The 19,655-nt window shown below is 47.9% G+C and overlaps 1 protein-coding gene across 2 annotated transcripts in view; it reads right to left on the bottom strand.

Moving 5' to 3' along the window:
- The window catches only part of OS9 (OS9 endoplasmic reticulum lectin), a 146,676-nt gene extending 138,073 nt beyond the window's left edge, over window positions 1-8,603 (bottom strand). For both annotated transcript variants that reach the window (XM_029594908.1, XM_029594910.1), the window contains exon 1: window positions 8,319-8,603. In XM_029594908.1, the coding sequence (XP_029450768.1) occupies window positions 8,319-8,588 (270 nt within the window). In that variant the 5' untranslated portion in view covers window positions 8,589-8,603. The remainder of the gene's footprint in view (window positions 1-8,318) is intronic.
- Between the last annotated feature and the right edge of the window lie 11,052 nt (window positions 8,604-19,655).

Below are 19,655 nucleotides of genomic sequence, written 5' to 3'. Positions count from 1 at the left end.
TGCGCGCCGGGCTCGGCGCGCGCAGATTGCACAAATGTGCACCCCCTTGCACGCGCAGACCCCGGATTTTATAAGATACGCGCGGCTATGCACATATCTTATAAAATCCAGCGTACTTCTGTTCGAGTGTGGTGCGTGAACAAAAGTACGCGCACGCGCTGTTTTTTTTAAAATGTACCCCAGCGTGTCATGAAGAGAGCCTGGGTAGTTCAGGTACATGCAGCCTCATTCTCATCCAATGTAGAGGGATGTGCATTCTTATTCATAAAAGTATACCATTCCAAGTATTATGGTCGTGTAGTGATCCTGAGGGCCACTACATTATGGTGGAAGGCAATTTATATGGGTAGATGATCACTTTGGTTTTCATGTATGGCCTAATGTTGGTCAGTCGAATTTCTACACTAAAGTGACAGAGGTCTTGCTGGATATGATGGCACTAGGCTCTGTCTAGGCAGGGACTGGAATTTCAGTCCAGATCCTAGACTTGATAGATCGGGAAAGTCTGGGCAACAAGCTGATCGGGGGTAGGCTTTCAAAATTTGATGCAGCTTTATAGTTTGCTTGATGCGTGTGGAGAGTTAGAAACCTGACTGTACAGAATTACATATCTTTCTCTCCCAGACACCAGTCATACAGCCGGATAGATTATTTTTTTATGTAATGCGGGCATCATGGTGGCTGTTGTAGATGTTGACATCTTGTTATGTACTATTTTGGATCACCATGCGGTGATGATACACTTCAACCTTTGGGGAGGACAGAGATCTGATAGGTCCTGGATGCTAAATGGATCCTCGCTGAGACAAAGAATGTAGGTTAAAAAAAAAACAAAAACAAAAAAAACTGTTGAGGTTATTGCTGACTGATTTGCAAAATCTCCCATCAGAATATGATCCTGCATTAAGATGGGAAACTTTAAAAGCTGTTGTCGGAGGGCATATGATCTTGTATGCAAGTCATCAAAATAGGCAGAGGAAGTCTAAACAAAAGTAGTTTAGAAAATCAAAATGGTCATGCTAGAGAATAAACATAAGTCAGATGGCTCAGTAAAGACCCTTAACAAAATTGAGTTTGCTTAGGGATAAATTAAAGGAGCTACAGACATATCAGATTGAAAAATCTATGCATTTCCTATAGTAAAAATATTATGAACAAGGGGGAAAAGCCGGCTCGCTGCTGGCTAAAATGATTCAAGCCAAGAGAGACAAGTCTATTTTCAGTATACGGGGATATAAAAAGGTTGCCATTTGATATTAATGGGCATTTTGCCGCACATTGTGCCAGATTTTACAAGGCTCGACTGGCACCGGACGAGGCAAGGATTAAAGGGGGTTTTTGTTTTTTTTTTGTGTTTTAATCTGTTTTTATTTGCAAGCCGTAAAAACAAGACATTATACAAAATGAAGGCAAACAACGGTTCGCAACCATTATACAGCAACAATTAGAAGCTAAAGTGAACATACATAAAACCATACAAACTCCCCAACTCCCACCCCCCTCCCCCCCGCACACTGGTGTTCACGGACAGTAAGCTATAAATGGATGAGACTGTATAAGCGATGAGTAACATTACTAATTGGTGAGCCGCTAAAGTGTCTCTGGATGGACCTGGAACCTTTAAATATTATGATTGTCATCCATCCATTTTCTGTAAGGACCCCATACAGCCTGAAAGGAAATGATACGATTCTGATGAACAGCTGTAAGCCTATTAAGTTGGTATAAGGAGAAAAGTCGTCGTTGAACTGCAGCCAGAGCTGGTATCGCGGCTTGTTTCCAATGTAAAGCCAGCTCTGTCCGTGCAGCAATAAAAATTTGCAAAATCGATTTCTGTGTGTGTGTATTATATTCCACCATGGGTGCGCCCAGCAAAACGTGCCAAGGCCGCGCATCACAGGTGATATCCAGTAGTTGTGAAATCCACTGATTCACCCCCTGCCAATAACCCTGTATATTTGGACATGTCCACCAGATGTGGAGATAGGTGCCTTGGGCCCCACAACCTCTCCAACAACTGTCTGAGACATTGGGATAAAATCTATGCAACACTTGTGGTGTATAGTGCCACCTGTATAACATTTTATAACTATTTTCTTGTAAGCCCGCTGAGATGGAACACTTGCTAGCCATAATATATATAACATCCCAATCACTGTCCCCCAGGCATCCCGGGAAATCGAAGTCCCATAGAACCCTGTATTTATGTGCCACCAATGACTTACTGTTAAACAAAGTATAGATTTTTGATATAATCCCCTTAAGGATCGAAGCATGCTGACACAGGGTCTCAAACAGGGTGTTTTTGAGTCTCAAAGTACTCCTCCGCAAACCGGTTTGTATAAAGGACGAAACCCTAGCGTACACCAGAAAGTCTATGATGCTCCCTGGATGTAAGTCACCGAGTTGCTGTCTAGTGAGCATCTTACCCTGCTGTATTAGATGACCCAGGCGGAGAACCCCAGTCTGACGCCAATGTGTAAGGCCCACAGACCGTTCTGAACTGGGCACTACAGTATTAGTAAATAAGTGGGTTGACAAGGAGTGAGGTTCGGGTCCAACCAACTCCGTTTTCCAGCGGTGCCAAAACTGCATGGAGAGTACGCAGGGCGAATGGGAAGTATTCAAATTTGTCCCACGATGTGCTAGGCTGCATGGTAACGCTGCAACAGGAAAGGTCCCCAGTAATCCCTGTTCAAACCTAACCCATTGAGGAATATCTCTAGTTCCATGTAAAGCCACCAAGGCGCGTAACTGAGCAGCATAATAATACCACAGTAAATTAGGCAGATGCAAACCGCCCCTGTTTTTTGGCAAATAAAGAATGGACCGTGCAACCCTGGGTGGCCGCTTCCTCCATATGAAGCCACAAATAAGGTTCTGCCATTTTTTGAGAAGTGCAGCAGGTAGGCTAATAGGGATAGTGGTGAAGAAATACAACAAACGAGGGAGGATATTCATTTTGATAATAGCCAATCGCCCCAACCAGGAAAAGACTTGACGGTCCCACCTTCTTAGATTCTCACGGATACTGGCCACCAAAGGAGTGTAGTTCAAATCATACAATTGGTTGGGATGGGATACAATCTTAACCCCTAAATATTTTAAACAGGAAGAGGCCCACAGAAAAGGAAATTGCCTTTTAAGACTGTTAACTGTAGAGGGGGGTAAATTCAAATTAAGAAGTTCTGATTTATCATAATTAATTCGCATTCCAGATACTGTGGAAAATCCCTGAAGTTCATCCATTACCCCCTGCAAAGATATTTCAGGGTCAGAAAGTGTCAGCATAACATCATCGGCGAAGAGTGAAATTTTGGAATGTACAGTGCCTCCCCAAATCCCCTGAATGTGCCCGGCCTCACGCACTCTGGTGGCAAATGGTTCTAAGAACAGTGCGAACAGCAACGGTGACAACGGGCATCCCTGTCTGATTCCCCGTTGGATATGAAAAGGAGGTCCGTATCCACCATTAGCCTTCACTCTAGCCAACGGATGCTCATATAGCTTCCGGATCCACATCAGGAAGTTGTCCCCAAAACCCATTTTTCCTAACACTTTAAACAAGAACTCCCAATGAATGAGGTCAAATGCTTTTTCCGCATCTAGGGCCAAAAGCACCGCTGGGATTTGTTGTCGTTGGACGATATCAACAATGTTAACAATCCTCCTGACATTATCCGCAGCCAGTCGTCCCGGGACGAAACCCACCTGATCGTTATGTATCAGATCTGGAAGAACCCCATGAAGTCTAGCCGCCAATACCCTGGCCAATATTTTTAAATCGATATTGATTAACGAAATGGGACGGTAAGAGCTACATTTGACGGGATCCCTGCCCGGTTTTGCCAGGATGGTGATCCCGGCTGTATTGGAGTCGTTCGTAAGAGTTTTACCCTCTAGGAGAGAATTAAAAGCCTTCGTTAGGGGCTCAACTAGATGTGAAGCAAATTTACGATAATAAGCTCCCGTAAAGCCATCCATGCCAGGAGCTTTGCCGGGTTTAAGTTGTTTGATGGCAGCTAAAACTTCAGCAGTTTCTATAGGCTTGTCCAAAGTGAGTTGCCGAGACTCACCAAGAACCGGCAGGGTCACAGTGCTTAAATACTGCTCTATATCCCCGGTCTGGATATTGGGGTCCTGAGTGTAAAGTGTAGAATAAAACTCAGTGAAGGCTTTGCGAATATCCTCTGGCAGTGTGGTCGTATGGCCTTGGGCAGTTTGTATTTTAGAAACCATGGTTCTAGCCTGAGCCGCTTTTAACTGTCTGGCCAAATATTTTCCTGCCTTATTCCCACCCTCAAAATATTGCTGTTTGAGGAGCATTAGCTGATGACTGATAGCAGTATCTTCCAAGGCCCTCAGTTTATCCTTAAGGCGTAGTATTTGCTGATAAATGGCTCCTGATTGAGTGCGACTATGCGATTGGATCAGGGTGGATAGGTCCTTCAGCAGTATCACCCTCCCCGCGTGTATGCCAGTAACCGCCCACCTGAGAAATCGGTCTCGCCCCTGCATGTCACCAGAAATACCAGTGTAACCCCAAAAACCTATTGTATCCCCTAACATCCTATTGGGATACTCCACCATCGGAGGTCTGTGTTGATGCAGACAAAGTGTGCCCCACCCTCTGTGACCTCCCCGCCCACCGGAGTAAACTTGATAAATACAGATAATAATGAAAGACCCAGGTATAACACAAACTCAGTGATAAAAGTTCTCTCGCCTCACTGTAGCAGAGAGATCGGAGGCCCTGATGATAAAACAAAGTTCAATCCGTTCCCGCGAGGTTGCTCATAGCCTCTGGATCCGCACACAGGAGAGGAAAGAGAAACCAAAACAGCTGACAATTAGGATAATAGAAAAGAAAAATGTCAACCCTTGTCCGAAACCATGGCACTGTGCGCTCCAGCCTGACGTCTCAGCCTTTTTCCGCCCTTATCCGCTCTTTGCCATCTGGGTGCAACGTCCCTCTGTGGTTGAGGCTGCTTTCCATTTGAATGTTGAAAGTGGACCGGCAGCTGGGCCTTGAAAAAGACTCCTGGCGCATCCTCCAAGGAAGTGATTTTATATCCCACACCCTGGACCTGAAATGTAAGTCCAAAAGGGTATGTCCACCGGTAACGAATGTTCCGCTCACGCAGCTGCGCCGTCACTTCCCGTAGTTCAAATCTCTTCTTCAGGGTGACCGGCGAAAGATCCTGGTAAACTGATATCTGATGATTGTTCCATTTGATATCCTTCAGGTTCCTGGCTATGTTGTAGATTTTGTCCTTAAGGGGGAAGCTAGAGAAGCACAGCACGAGATCTCTGGGCCTCTGGTCCGTTCTAGGCCCCAGCGCACGGTGTGCCCTCTCAAATTTTATGTCCATCCCCTGTGCTAGCTCCGCCGACTCCATGTACATGCCCATTTATGGACTCATGTACCAAATTGGCGGTCTTTCTGCATCTTTAAAGGTCAGCGTTCTCCCTTCCCCTCGCCGCCGATAGATGTCTCACGGCCAAGCGATTGCCACCAGTTCTGCATCGTGAAAGTTAGTATTTTGCGAGGACCAGGTATTTATCCACGGCACAAAACTTAAGTGCATAGCTCCATTATTATAGACTGCATTTTGTTGTATTTTCAGAGCTATATTCAGACTCCATCGGCGCTGCCGTACAAATAATCACTCCAGCATCAGTAAGTGTTCCTTCATATCTCCGCGCCATTATTTAAATCTGAGTGGGATTATTTATGCACATTGTCTTTTGTACTCATCTCGTTCACAGCATTTAAAACATTCCCGGACAACGACAGAGCCGACCACAGTGGTACCCGACCCCCTGAAGGAGGTTCTCTCCGAAACACTTTGTGTCGGGACAATGTCGGAGCATACCATTTTTTCAACATCACTTTAGGCTTGTCGACGGACATTTCATTGCAAGATAAGTACATCTCTTGGATTTAAGCTTTAAAATTTGAGCAATCCGTGTTGGAAGTACCTGCAGACTTAAAGTGCATATTGGGTAGCTTTCATGGCTGAGCACCCTTTACACACAGCCCACAGAGAGCAATGATTAAATAATTCAATGCTATCAATAGCTTTCATTAGCTTAGCCTTTTGGCATCTAAATATGAGGTCTCTCTGAGCTTTGATACCCACTCTCCATTCATTTCAGGATTAATATTTTGTGGTTTTGCTACCGATTTCCTGGTTCTGTGGATCCTTTTAAAATATTTAGTCATGCATTTGAGCTGCAAAACCCAAGGGAGTAGTACATTATAGTGGGTGAAATTCTAAGCATGAAAGAGAGAGCAAGATCTATGAGTGATCATATCTGATGATGTTAAGGAGGTCAAACAGATATAAGGTGACAGTGAAAGCCAGAAAGATGCAGAAAACAGAAGGTGATATTGTCCTTGTATAAGTCTCTGGTGAGACTTCATTTGGAATACTGTGTACAGTTCTGGAAACTGCATCATTGAAAGGATATAAAAGTGTGTTTGACGTCAGTCCAGAGGGTGGTCAGTGATCGTCACTGTAAAACATATGGGGACAGACTTACAGATCTAAGCATGTATACCCTAGAGGAAAGGTGGGATAGGCAAGACATGACAGACATTTAAATATCTCAAATGTTGTTTGTTAATGTGGCTCGCGGAAATGGGGGCTACTACCTGGAGATAATACCCTTGTTCAGTGTACATACACACAGTTGATGAGATTCCATCATTGCTCTGGGCTTCAACGGCAAGAGGTAATGTGGAAGAAAAAAAAAAATTGTATTCACAGGGAAGCGAGGTGTAGCAGGGCAGATACTTTACTTTCAAAGCATGTCCAGCGTAGCTCTTTGCTTCAACGGCAGGGGAGAAAGTCTAATACTTCTCGTTCAATGCATAGCTCTCTGCTTCCACAGCAGGGAGAATGAGGAAGGGAGGATCTGTATGTGGATTGCATAGTCTGGGTGGGCAGGGGTGTGGCTTGCTTGTTGCGGCGGGCACTACCCCTAATTTAGCTGAATATTCACTTGGATGCAGTTCCAGCGCTGCTCTCTACATTGATGGTGGGGGGAGGGGAAACAGAACTAGAGAGTACTAGAAGCCAAGCGTAACAAGTATGAGAGAGAGAGAAAAAAAAAGTACATAGCTTGCTGGGCAGACTGGCTGGGCTGTTTGGTCTTCTTCTGCCGTCATTGCTATGTTTCTATGTTTTCGTGTACAGGAGGCTGTTGAACGAGGAGTCATAGGATGAGGGTGCAAGAAGGTAGACGCAGGAGAAATCTATGGAAATATTTCTTTACACAGTGGAAAGCGGATGCATGAAACAGCCTTCCCCCTTAGAGGAGGTAGAGACAAGGTCAGTATCAGAGTTCAGGAGAGCATGGGATAAACACAGAGACTCCAAGGAAGTAGCAGGATCGTAAAGCTGAATAGTTGGTGTAGTTGGGCAGACTAAAATGGCCTTATGGTCATTTTCCTACTCTGTACAGCAACATGCACACAAGCAAGGTGCTATACAAACAAAAAGGATTAAATTAAATATGGAACATTTACCTGCACAAAGTTCAAAGCAAACAGTTTGCTTGGCAGTTGTACAACAAGGTGCAACTGCCAAGCAAATGAAAGGCAGAAGCACAATGAAAAGGCAGAAGCACAATGATCATTAGGTGAGCATTTCCAGCATTACACAATTATTGCCACCATCTTTCTACAGTTTGTTTTCAGATTTACAAACTATTTTGTCAACCAGTCAACTGGATTTTGGTGCCATGACCTTCCATTTACAAATACCGGCGAACTTCCTCCTCATTTTAAATAGGCCCTCCTTCTCACTGTTCCTAGTTTGATCACTGCAGCAACAGTACTACCGCCGAGAACTGTTTACAAATACTTATATGCATTCCCCTTTTCTGAAAGCAATCGAGGCAGCACGCACAGAGTAACAGAATTATATTAGCCCTGCATAATTTATCACTAAGGCTCAATATGTACGCGCCTTGACCTCTTTTCTCAGCTCAGCAAAACACCATTTTATAAGAAAACGAAAAGATAAAAAGGCATAAAACTCACGGGCCAAGATAACTTTGGTGCCAGTAAAATTAGAAGAACGCTCAGAAAAGGGAAGGAGGTAGATGGAGACTGGGTTGATCCACCCTCATTACTTTCAGGGATTCCAACCGCTTCGGCAATTCATGGCTGAAGCTCAATTCGTGATTTTATCCCCCCCCCCGCCAAATCGTAGAAGTGCTTCCAGCTCCTGCTCGTTCCAGTTGTTGTTGGAAATGAGATGAGCCGCAGATGCGCGCCTCCATCGCACGGAGCCCCCTCCTCCACTCACCTGTCCCAATACCACCGGATCCGGCAGGATCTCCAGCCCATACTTCATCTCACTCAGCTCCTCCAGGTTGAGCGAGGCCGACACCGCTAGTACAAGATCGAGAAGGGCAAGCACAAGCCCGCAGACGCCGGAGCGCCTCCAGCGACCAACCGACGCCGCCATCTTCTTCCCATTCTCATCGTCTTCCGCGCATACACACAAACTAGGGCCCGTCCTTCCTCCCACCGGCCGTCGCCCATTGGACAGCGTGCCGGGCTTTCTCAGCAACATTTCCGGGTCTACTTCCTCGCATCTGTTCAAGGCCGCGCCTCCGATTGGTTTAGATGATGAGGTCCGCGCCTGTCGCGCAGGCACAGGTACGGGTTTGGTTGGCCCGTTTTTTTTGCCAGTTCTGATTGGTTTCAGTCAGCAGTAAGGCACGGCCAATGGCATGCTTTCTTTGTCTGGAGGCGTGGAGATGTCAGAAGACCTCATTACTAGGCTGTTTTGTGAACGCTAGTTTCTTTCCCTTTTGATCCCCTACGGGCCAAACGGGGGTTAACAGTGCGCTCAGCCGGAGCGCACTTTACCGTATCGGCCCGTTTTCCACGCGCTATTACCCCTTAGGGGGTAATTTTCAAAAGGAGTTACATGCGTAAATGTAGCTACTATTGTAGCAATTTTCAAAAGCCATTTACTCAAGTAAAGTGCACTTATGTGAGTAAATCTTATAGACAAGTCAATGGCATATATTGTAGCAATTTTCAAAAACCCACTTACTCAAGTAAAGTGAATTTACCCCAGTAAACCTGGTTTTTACTCGAGTAAATGCTTTTTAAAATCAGGCCCTTACTGTATAAGGGGTAAAAATAGCGCGTTGAAAACGCGCAGCCAACCCACAGAAACTAATAGCACCTGCAACATGCAAATGCCTGTTGATGGGCCTATTAATCATTCCCCGGCGATACAGAAAGCAAATCTGCCTGCGGCCCGCGGGTTGGAAGACAGACATACATTTTATTTTCAGAAATTAATGCCTGCCAAACAAGCCGATTCAGTAAAAGTGCCTCCTTTTTGACAGCAGCAACGGCTGGCAGCAGGTTTGACAGCTGACGCTCAATTTTACCGGTGTCAGTTCTCAAACCCGCTGACAGCTACGGGTTCGGAAAACGGATGCCAGCAAAATTGAGCGTCCGTCTTCCGGGCCGTGGGCAGATTTTTTATTTTTATTTTTTTTAATTTTTACTTTTTTTTACTTTTGAGGCCTCCAACTTAAGGGTGTACAGAAAAGCAGTTTTTACTGCTTTTCTGTACACTTTCCCGGTGGCGGCTGAAATTAACTCCTGCCTTTCAGGCCAATACAGTAAGGAGCGGTAGGAAGAGCTGCGTTAGTGCCGGGCGCACCCGCGGTTGCCGCACGCACAGTCCGGCTCACCTGCCGCTCGGTACTGTATTTAAATAGCTTGCAAATGCAAGCTGCGTCCGTGAAGCATTAGGCCCGCACAACCCATTTTACTGTATAGAGCGCTATACAGTATCCTGGGTGCGCTGGCCTAACGCTTCACGGACACGCTGGTATCTGTCATTTCAAATGACAGGTACCAGGAAGTGGACGGTTCTCCTACGCTCGGGATTGCCAGTCCTCTCTCCCCTCCTCCCGAAGCAAGGCGCATAAAGCAGCCTTGCTTCGGGAGGAGGGGAGAGAGGACTGGCAGTGTAAAGCAACGAAGCGACTTACTCTTCTTGCAGCCCCCCTCCGGAGACGGACATCGGCGGAGACGGACCGCGGCTCCCCTGCCTCCCGGAGCTGCCGGCGAAGATGGATGCCTGCATGGGCGAAAGCGGCCCCTGTGCGTGCAGTTGGGCCACTCAAGGTGTGACGTCACGACGTTTGGTGTCACGGCATGTGACTTCACGTCTTGTGCGGCTCAATTGCACGCACAGGGGCCGCTTTCACCCGTGCAGGCATCCATCTTCGCTGGCAGCTCCGGGAGGCAGGGGAGCCGCGGTCCGTCTCCGCCGATGTCCGTCTCCGGAGGGGGGCTGCAAGAAGAGTAAGTCGCTTCGTTGCTTTACACTGCCAGTCCTCTTTCCCCTCCTCCCGAAGCAAGGCGCGTAAAGCCTTGCTTCGGGAGGAGGGGAGAGAGGACTGGCAGTGTAAAGCCTTGCTTCGGGAGGAGGGGAGAGAGGACTGGCAATCCCGAGCGTAGGAGAACCGTCCACTTCGTTGCTACTTTTTTTTTTTTTCGCTTTTTCGCTTTTTTTTTTTTTCACTTTTTTGATTTTTTCCGCTTTCGTTGCTTCGGGAGGAGGGGAGAGGACTGGGGCTGCCCCAGAGACCAGCACCCATGGACGCGGCCAGGGCAGGTGAGCGGGGGCTGGGGAAAGTTTGCTGCCTTCCCTTACCCCTGCCTCTAACGCAGGGGTAAGGGTAGGCGGTAAGTTAGCAGGTTAAACGCGTGGCAAAACGGCAGGTTAAAAAAGCGATAGTCAGGGTGCACGTTACTGTAAGGGAGGGAATAGCTAATTCGATCGTTTATATCTAATATAAATGCCGCGGGCGGAAGGGGTTACCCGGTGATTTAAAGAGGCGGTAAAAATGGGTTAAAGGGGATAGTGTATCGCGGGTTGGACTAACACGGCCGAAAAGTGAGTAGAAAGCGGGTTAGGAGCAGGGTAACCGTGGCCGCACTTTACTGTATTGATCTGACAGTTTGGCCGATACAGTTTGGCTGCGCGGTTTTCAACGAGCTATTACCCCTAATAGCGCGTCGAAAACGTGCGGCCAACCCCCACAAAACTAATAGCGCCCGCAACATGCAAATGCCAGAGCACAATGTACTGTATCGGCCTGTTTGGCAGGCGTTACTTTTGGCCGGCACCTGGAAAGTGTACAGAAAAGCAGAAAAAACTGCTTTTCTGTACACCTTCCAACTTAAAGAAGTGGTACAGTATGAAGTTCTGAGCCCAAAACAAGAACATGATCATATCTGATGATCTTAAGCTGGCCAAACCGACAAGGCAACGACAAAAGCAAGAAGGTTGCTTGGATGCATATGGAGAGGAATAGCTAGCAGGAACAAGTTGTGGATAGTGCCTTTGTATAAGTCTCTGGTGAAAGCTCATTTGGAGTACTGTGTATAATTCTGGAGACTGCAACTTCAAAAGGATATAAACCAAATAGAGATGGTCCAGAGGGCCAACAGTCTTCATCATAAAATATATGGGGACATATTCAAAGATCTATATATGTACTGTATATCCCGAAGAAAAGAAGAAAAAGGGGGAGTTATAACAGAGACATTTAAATATCTCCAATGAATACATTTACAGGAGGCAGACCTCTTTCAAAGGAAAGGAGGATCTGGAAGAGAGGTCATGGGATGAGGGTGAAAGGAGGTAATGTAGCAAAACAAGGGGTTTTATGTGCACTGTGATTTCTAGTTTTGCCCTAGGTCTTAAGTTTTCCTCAGAGAGAACTCACTTCCTTTGAGCTGGCCTGCTACTGGTGTTTGACCTCTATAATACTATAATTCAAGCTGAGGCTTGGGATGCTTTCTCAACTCAGAGTGAAGCTTGGACATCATATATATTTCAATATCCTTGGGGATTTGTAAGACTAACATCCTGCAGTGCCTTTAATCAGAAAGCTAATAATGGTCAGAAAACCATTAATGAAAGAGCTATTGCTAATACTTTGTGACTTGATTGGCCCTGCAGACACAGCTCACAGATAACTAGCCTTGAAGTTGCTAGAATTCTCTGATCTTGGCTAGTACAGACAGACCAGATTTATGTGCCAAGGCCCTGTTCCAACTCATTTGGACAGCTCTTTCCACCTCCCCAAACACTAAGTACTTAGAAATTTCCCTGTATAAATCCTTGCTATTTTACCTGTTACTGTTTGCAAATTAAATATTTTTCTGTTCACTGTACCTGGCTTTTGTTTTAGCTTGTTAGCTCTGTCTGATTTGGACTGATTAATGATACCAGTATTTTCTGTATTTGGTCTGTGAATGCATTTCTGTGTGTGACTCCTGGGTTATTTAGGGATCTGTATCCCTGGAAACTCAAGAGGGCAGCTTGCAGGCAAGGAACTTGCTGAGAGGCAAGCAGGAACCCAATTGATGTGTGGGAAGTTGCCAATGAAGGGTCAAGTGTACACGGGCAGATAGGCCTGATCAAGGGTTGGCGGGACCCCAGGTGTCCACTGGGTTAATTCTGAGTGGGTATTAGAGTAGCACTGAGACATTATGTTACCAAGTAGACTTAGGAGTAATCTTGGAAAATATTTTATTACAGAAAGGGTGGTGGAGAGATGGAACAGCCTCCAGTGTAGGTGTTGACGATAAGGACAGAATCTGAATTCAAGAAAATATGGAACAAATATAGAGGATCTCTGGGGAAGAGGAATGAGCTATAAAGCTGAACAGGAGATGTGGATTGGCAGACTGGATGGGCCATATGATCTTTATCTGCTGTCATGTTCTATGTTTCTATGTAGATGTTGCGACCGTTGCTGCCCGACGTTTCCACTATGCCCACCTTACCGCTTTGGCGACTCCCTCTTTGCCTGTTGGAAGTTTGGCTGCCGTGGCATCCTCTTGCCGTCCTCCTCCGGCGTCCCTGGACTGGCTAGACGCTGCACACTGCCATGTTTCCCCGGAGCCTAAGGGTACGGCGCGGCCCCGACTGAAGAACCAGCAGTGGCGCAAACCTCAGGGGCGTCCCCCTGAGATGACGTCATCCGCACCGGATATTTAAGGTCTCTGAAATCGCTAATGAATCGAGTTAGCATAGGATAGGGTTACTCTACCTAAGCTACTCTGCCTCCTCGGACTTACCAGGGGTACCCGCTCCTCGGGGGCCTCGCTTTCTCTTTTGCTTTTCAGATCGCAATCTGGAACCGGTACTCACTCCTCGAGGGCCCTCGTTCCTGGACTTGCTACTGAATACCACTTCTGCCAGGAAGTCATAGCTGTCTACAACATCAATGAGTTACCTTCTCTTTCAGAGCGTTCCCTGGAACCAGGTACTCGCTCCTCGAGGGCCTACTTCATTCCAGCTCCTGGGCTGCCTCCAAGAGACTATTGTGTAAGTGTTATCATCAAAGTTCTGTTCCTGAACTCTGCATACCCTGCCTACTCACCATATTCAGTTTCTCTACAGCTCAGTTATCCAGGATCGCTGTTCCAGTATCTGAGAGACTACAGCCCAGCCGTGCAATTCAGCTCACTACTGCCACCTCTGCTGGTTCAATATACTGTTTAATAAAAGAATTAGTGTGTGTCTGTCTCCATACTCTGAGCCTGACTGGTGGTCCCTCTCGGGATCTAACCCCGGGGGTGTGGTCATCTGCTACCGGCCCAAGGATCCACCCACACCTACTTCAAACACTAACAGTAGATTAGTAGTATTCACTTCCATTCCTTGAGAGCTGCAAACAAGTAAGGTTTTTAGGGCATCCCTAATGAATATGCATGAGATAGATTTGCATACAATTGAGGAAGTATGCACACAAATTTATGTCATGCATATACATTAGGGATATCCTGAAAACCAGACCTATTTGCCACTCTTGAGGACTGGAAGTGAATACCACTGGTGTAGGCTGGCCCAGATTTAGGCATAGGCAACATTGGAGAAATTACTTATCTGATAATTTCGTTTTCCTTAGTGTAGCAGACGGACTCAGGACCAGTGGGTATTGTACTCTTCTGCTAGCAGATGGGAGTCGGAGTCAGATTTCAAAGCTGACGTCACTCTAGATATACCCCTGCAGTAACCTCAGCTCTTCAGTATTCTCTTCGAAAAGCCATTGTGGATATATCTTTGTTTAATAACTTGATTAAACTTGATTAAAACTTGATTGAACTGGTTCAACTAATTTCCAAACTGCAGACTGCCAATGCACTCAACCAATTAACGCCGACACCGGACAACTGTGGGTGTCTTGAACTAGGGGTGGGCCACGGCTTACCTGTATTTGCTTAGTCTTGAGGTTCGTTATCCAAGGTTTTCCTTTTCTGGGACAGCCGTGGGCGGGATGCTGAGTCCATCTGTCTACACTAAGGAAAACAAAATTATCAGGTAAGTAATTTCTCCATTTACTAGCGTGTAGCCAGATGGACTCAGGACCATATATCAGTGAGATATACAAAAGCTACTCCAGGACAGGGCGGGAGGCTGCCTGTGGCCCACTTAGTACTGCCCTTACGAAGGCTACATCTTTTCGGGCTTGAACATCCAGGCTGTAGAACCTGGAGAAGGTGTGTATGGAGGACCACGTTGCCGCCCGACAGATCTCGGCGGGCGACAGCAGCTTGTTTTCTGCCCAAGAAACTGCCTGTGCCCTCGTAGAATGAGCCTTAACCTGTAGTGGTAAGGGCTTTCCTGCCTCTATGTAGGCTGCCTTGATTACTTCTTTGATTCAGTGGGCTATGGTCGCCCGCAAGGCCGCTTCTCCTTGCTTCTTCCCACTGTGAAAAACGAACAAGCAATCCGTTTTGCACACCAGTTCCGATCTTTCCAGGTACCACACTAGGAGTCTGCCGACATTTAGATGGTGAAGAAGGCGTGAGTCTTCCGAGTCCTTATGTTCATCCGGAGATGGTAGTGAGATGGTTTGGTTCAAGTGAAACTCGGAAACCACTTTCGGTAGGAAGGAGGGGACAGTGCGCAGCTGTATGGTTCCATGCGTGAGCTTAAGGAACGGTTCCCAACAGGATAGTGTCTGTAGTTTGGAGATGTGACGGGCTGAACATATTGCCACCAGGAATACTGTCTTCAATGTTAAGAGGCTGAGTGACAGACCGCATGTTGGTCTGAAGGAACCCCCAGCTAGGAAGTCTAATCTAGAGATTCCATAGAGATACCAGCCACTTTAGGGGTGGTCGGAGTTGTTTAACCCCTTTCAGGAAGCGGGACAAATCCATATGGGTTGATAGTCGGATACCGTCCACTTTGGCTCTGAAGCAGGACAGTGCGGCTACTTGGATCTTGAGGGAGTTGAGTGACAACCCCTTCTTCATACTGTCCTGAAGGAACTCCAGAATCATGGGAATCTTGGTTGTCCGGGGGAGTATCCCGCGGTCCTCGCACCAAACTTCGAATACTCTCCAGATCCGTATGTATGACAGGGATGTGGAGAACTTGCACACTCGGAGTAGGGTGTCAATCATGGCCTTTGAGTAACCGCGCTTCTTCAGTCAAGTCCTCTCAAGGGCCAGTCCGTAAGAGAGAATCAAGAAGGATCTTCATGGAGAATTGGGCCCTGCCAGAGAAGATCCCTGTGTGGAGGTAGGCACAGAGGGTTCCCCACAAGGAGTCTTTGCATGTCTGCTTACCATGGTCGTCTTGGCCAATCCTGGGCCATTAGTAGAACTAATCCCTTGTGACATTCTAGCTTGCAGATGACCTTGCCCAGTAGCGGCCATGGGGGGAAGGCATACAGTAAATCCTTCTCTGGCCAAGTCTGGACGAGAACGTCAATCCCTTGGAAGTGTGGCTCTCGTCTGAGGCTGAAGAACCTGAGGACTTGGGCATTGAGATCGGTGGCCAGTAGATCCATGGCTAGGAGGCCAGCTAGGAGGCCGCGATTTACTATCAGTTGGAAGGCTGTGGTCCACAGCATACATTCTCCCGGGTCTAGGCTCTCTCTGCTGAGGAAGTCTGTTGAGACGTTGTCTTTTCCTGCAATGTGGGAGTCCGAGATCCCTTGTAGGTTTATCTCCGCCCAAGCATGAGAGGTCTATCTCCAGAGACACCTGCTGGTTCCTGGTTCCTCCCTGACGGTTGATGTAAGCAACCATTGTAGCGTTGTCCGACATTACTCAAATCGCTTTGCCTCGGTGTCTGTGACTGAATTGCAGGCATACTAGTCTGACTGCTTGAGGTTCCAGGCGGTTAATGTTCCATTCCGCCTCTTCCTTCTTCCATTGTCCCTGGGCTGTCAGTTCCTAATAGTGGGCTCCCCAACCTCGCAGGCTCGCATCTGTGGTGAGCAAGGTCCAGTTCGGTGGGGATAGGCTTTCTCCTCTGCTTAGGTGGTCTTCCTGTAGCCACCACTGGAGCTGAGAACGTACCTCTGTTGATAGTTGGAGGCAAATTGAGTAGTCCTGGGACAGTGGATTCCATCATGACAGAAGCGCTGGAGCGGTTGCATATGGGCCCTTGCCCACGGGACGATCTCCAGGGTTGATGCCAAAAGGCTGAGGACTTGAAGATAATCCCATACCTTGGGGCATGCATTGGCCATCAGTCGTAATTGCTCCATCAGTTTCCTTCACCTCGGGGAAGGGAGGAAGACTTTGTTCTGTTTGGTGTCAAAACAGGTCCCCAGGTACTCTAGAGATTGAGAGGGCTGCAGACCGCTCTTGCCCGTGTTCACGATCCAACCGAGTTCCTGCAGTAGGTTCTTGACTCTGCTGGTCACCTGCTGGCTCTCTTCCGAAGACTTTGCCCTGATCAGCCAGTGGTCCAGGTAAGGGTGTACCAAGATCCCTTCCTTCCTTAGTGTTGCCGCCATGACCTCCATAATTTTGGAGAATGTTCTGGGGGCGGTTGCTGGGCCGAAAGGTAGCACTCGGAATTAGTAATGGTGACCCAGTATTGCAAAGCGTAGAAAACACTGGTGGTCCTGATGGACTGAATGTGAAGGTAGGCTTCGGAGAGGTCCAGGGAAGTTAGAAACTCTCCTGGTTGTACTGCCATTATGACGGATCGAAGAGTTTCCATGCGTAAGTGTAGTATCCATAGATGGCGGTTGATGTTCTTGAGATCCAAGATGGGCTGGAAAGATCCTTCCTTCTTGGGAATGATAAAATAGATGGAATAGTGTCCCATATTTTGTTGGGGCGAGGGAACCGGAGTTATTGCCTTCAGGCTGAGTAGTCTTGTTAGAGTGGTTTCCACTGCCAGTCTCTTGGTGTGGGAGTGGCAGGGTGACATCATAAATTTGTCTTGAGGGATGCTGCGGAACTCCGGAGAGTAACCTTCTCGAATGATGCTTAGTACCCATTTGTCCAATGTTATCTTGACCCATCTTTGGTAGAAGAGGGCAAGTCGATCCCCTATCTCCTCTTCCTGTGGATCGGTCGGCCCATTTTCATTGTGGAGCATGGCTGGAGCCTGCCCCAGGGCCTGCTCCTCTCTTGGTCTGTCGGTTCTGAAAGGGCTGGGACCTTCCGGAGGGACGAGGGTGCCAGGAGCTGTGAGTTCCTGTAGGGTCTAAAGCACTGCGATCCTCTGCCCTTGGTTCTTCTGGGAGAGGGACGCTGAGATCTTTTGCTCCTATCTTCTGGTAGCCGAGGCACTGGGGATTTGCCCCATTTGCTGGCTAACTTCTCCAATTCGCTTCTGAACAAGACAGATCCTTTAAAGGGCATTCTTGTGAGATTTGCTTTATAAGTCACGTCCGCAGACCAATTCTGTAGCCATAGTTGTCTTCTGGCTGCCACTACAGAGGCAACTCCCCTGGCTGAGGTACAGCATAAGGTCTGAGCTTGCGTCTGTCAGGAAGGCTGTTGCAGGTTCCATCATCTCACCGGTATACATTCTGGAGTTATTTGCCTCTCTCTCGAGGAGCAAGCATGAACGTGCCACCAGTGCGCAGCAGGAAGCAATCTACAGTGTCATTGCTGTTGCGTCGAAGGCCTGCTTGAGGATGGATTCCTTCAATGCAGCCCCTCCCTCAACGGGAATCGCACAGACCATAGCGTCCACTTTCGGGAAATGCAGGCGTTCCTTGGTCACTGGCTCTAGAGGGTTTAGGGCTTCCAAGGCCTGACCCCCTTTGAAGCTGGCCTCCAGGATATCCCACTCCAGGTCAATCAGTTCCTGGATGGCTTCTTTCATTGGAAAGTAGCATGAGGCCTTATGAATGGACACCAAGGTGGGGTTCTTCTTTGGTTCCGCCATAGGGTCTGTGCCTGGAATACCCAGCATCTTCAGAGTCTGGGAAACAAGGGCTGGTAATTCTTCCTTGTGGAAGAAGCGAAGCATGGTTCAGTATGGTTCCATTCCTGGAGGGATTTCTCCTTCCTCCAGGGAGTCACCCTCATTATCTGCGGTGTCTGGGTCCCTATCATGGAAGTTCTTGATTAGGTGAAGCATGTCTCGAGGCATCCGAGCAGGGCCGGGAGGATCTTGTGCTTCCGGCAGGGGTTGAGTCCGGGGCGCAGCCAGGGCTGATTGTGCTGATTGGGCTGATTGTGCTGATTGGGCCTTGGAAAGATTCCAACCAGGAGAAGGTCCCTAGGTCCATGTTAATCCCGGGGGAGTCGGACTAGGGGCCCCAGTGGTGCCCTCCTGTGGAGAAGCCATCTCAGAGATGCATAGGTCCGGGTTGCATTCGTTGGTAGTTCCGGACCCATCCCCCAACAGTAAGGGACCAGGCTTAGGTTCACCCTGGGCTTCTTCGCAATGTTGATGTTATAATTAGTGAGGTTTGGGTGGAACTTTGGACCGTGTGGCAGCTGACCACGCCCACGGGGGGAAGTCCCATGAGGGGCCACAGGTCAGGCTCAGCTTAGGACACACAAACACAGAGATTGATCTTTTATTAGACAATGTGGTGAAGCCACCAGAGGTGCAGTGGTGAGCAGCAGAAGTAGCCCAGTTGGGTGTTAGAGACCAGCTCCCTAGAGGGGAGGAGTTAGCAATCTGTTATAGATCTGCTCCCCCAGAGGGGAGGAGTTAGCAATCTGTTATGAATCTGGATGCTGGATATTCCCGTTGAAGGAGGAGTTAACAATCTATAAGCGATCACCCCGCCAGGGGGCAAAGAAGCACTCTGTTACGGATCTTGCTAAGGAGTAGCAATCTATTAGTGCTCTGCTCTTCCAGAGGGAAGGAGTAGCAACTGTTATGCCTTGTTCCTGTAGAAAGATGAACCAGCAACCTGTATGATTCCCACGGGGAGATAGCTATCTGATATGGATCAGCTTCCGCAGAGAAAGGAGTGATGGTCTGATGTGGGTTGCTCCCACAGAGTGGTAGATGATGATACCGCTCTTATTAGTGTAGGAATGACACTTAGTAGAAATAGTGAATCCCTGGGCCGATGGCAGTTGACAGCGCCCTCAAGTGGAGTTCCTGAGAGGGACCACCGGCTAGGCTGGAGTATTGAGACAAACACACAGGCTGATACAGTAAAAGTCTGTGGGAGAGCGGACGAATGCCCGCTCTCCCGGCGCGCACACCGGCCACTTGCCGGTGCGCGTGATGCAGTATTTAAATTAGGTCCGGCGGTAGATCCGGGCAAAAGGAGGCGCTAGGGACACTAGTGCATCCCTAGCGCCTCCTTTTTGACAGGAGCGGCGGCTGTCAGCGGGTTTGACAGCCGACGCTCAATTTTGC

Source organism: Rhinatrema bivittatum, chromosome 3, assembly GCF_901001135.1.
Source record: "Rhinatrema bivittatum chromosome 3, aRhiBiv1.1, whole genome shotgun sequence".
NCBI classification, from domain to species: Eukaryota; Metazoa; Chordata; class Amphibia; order Gymnophiona; family Rhinatrematidae; genus Rhinatrema; species Rhinatrema bivittatum.
This window is presented reverse-complemented; position numbering and strand designations above follow the sequence as displayed.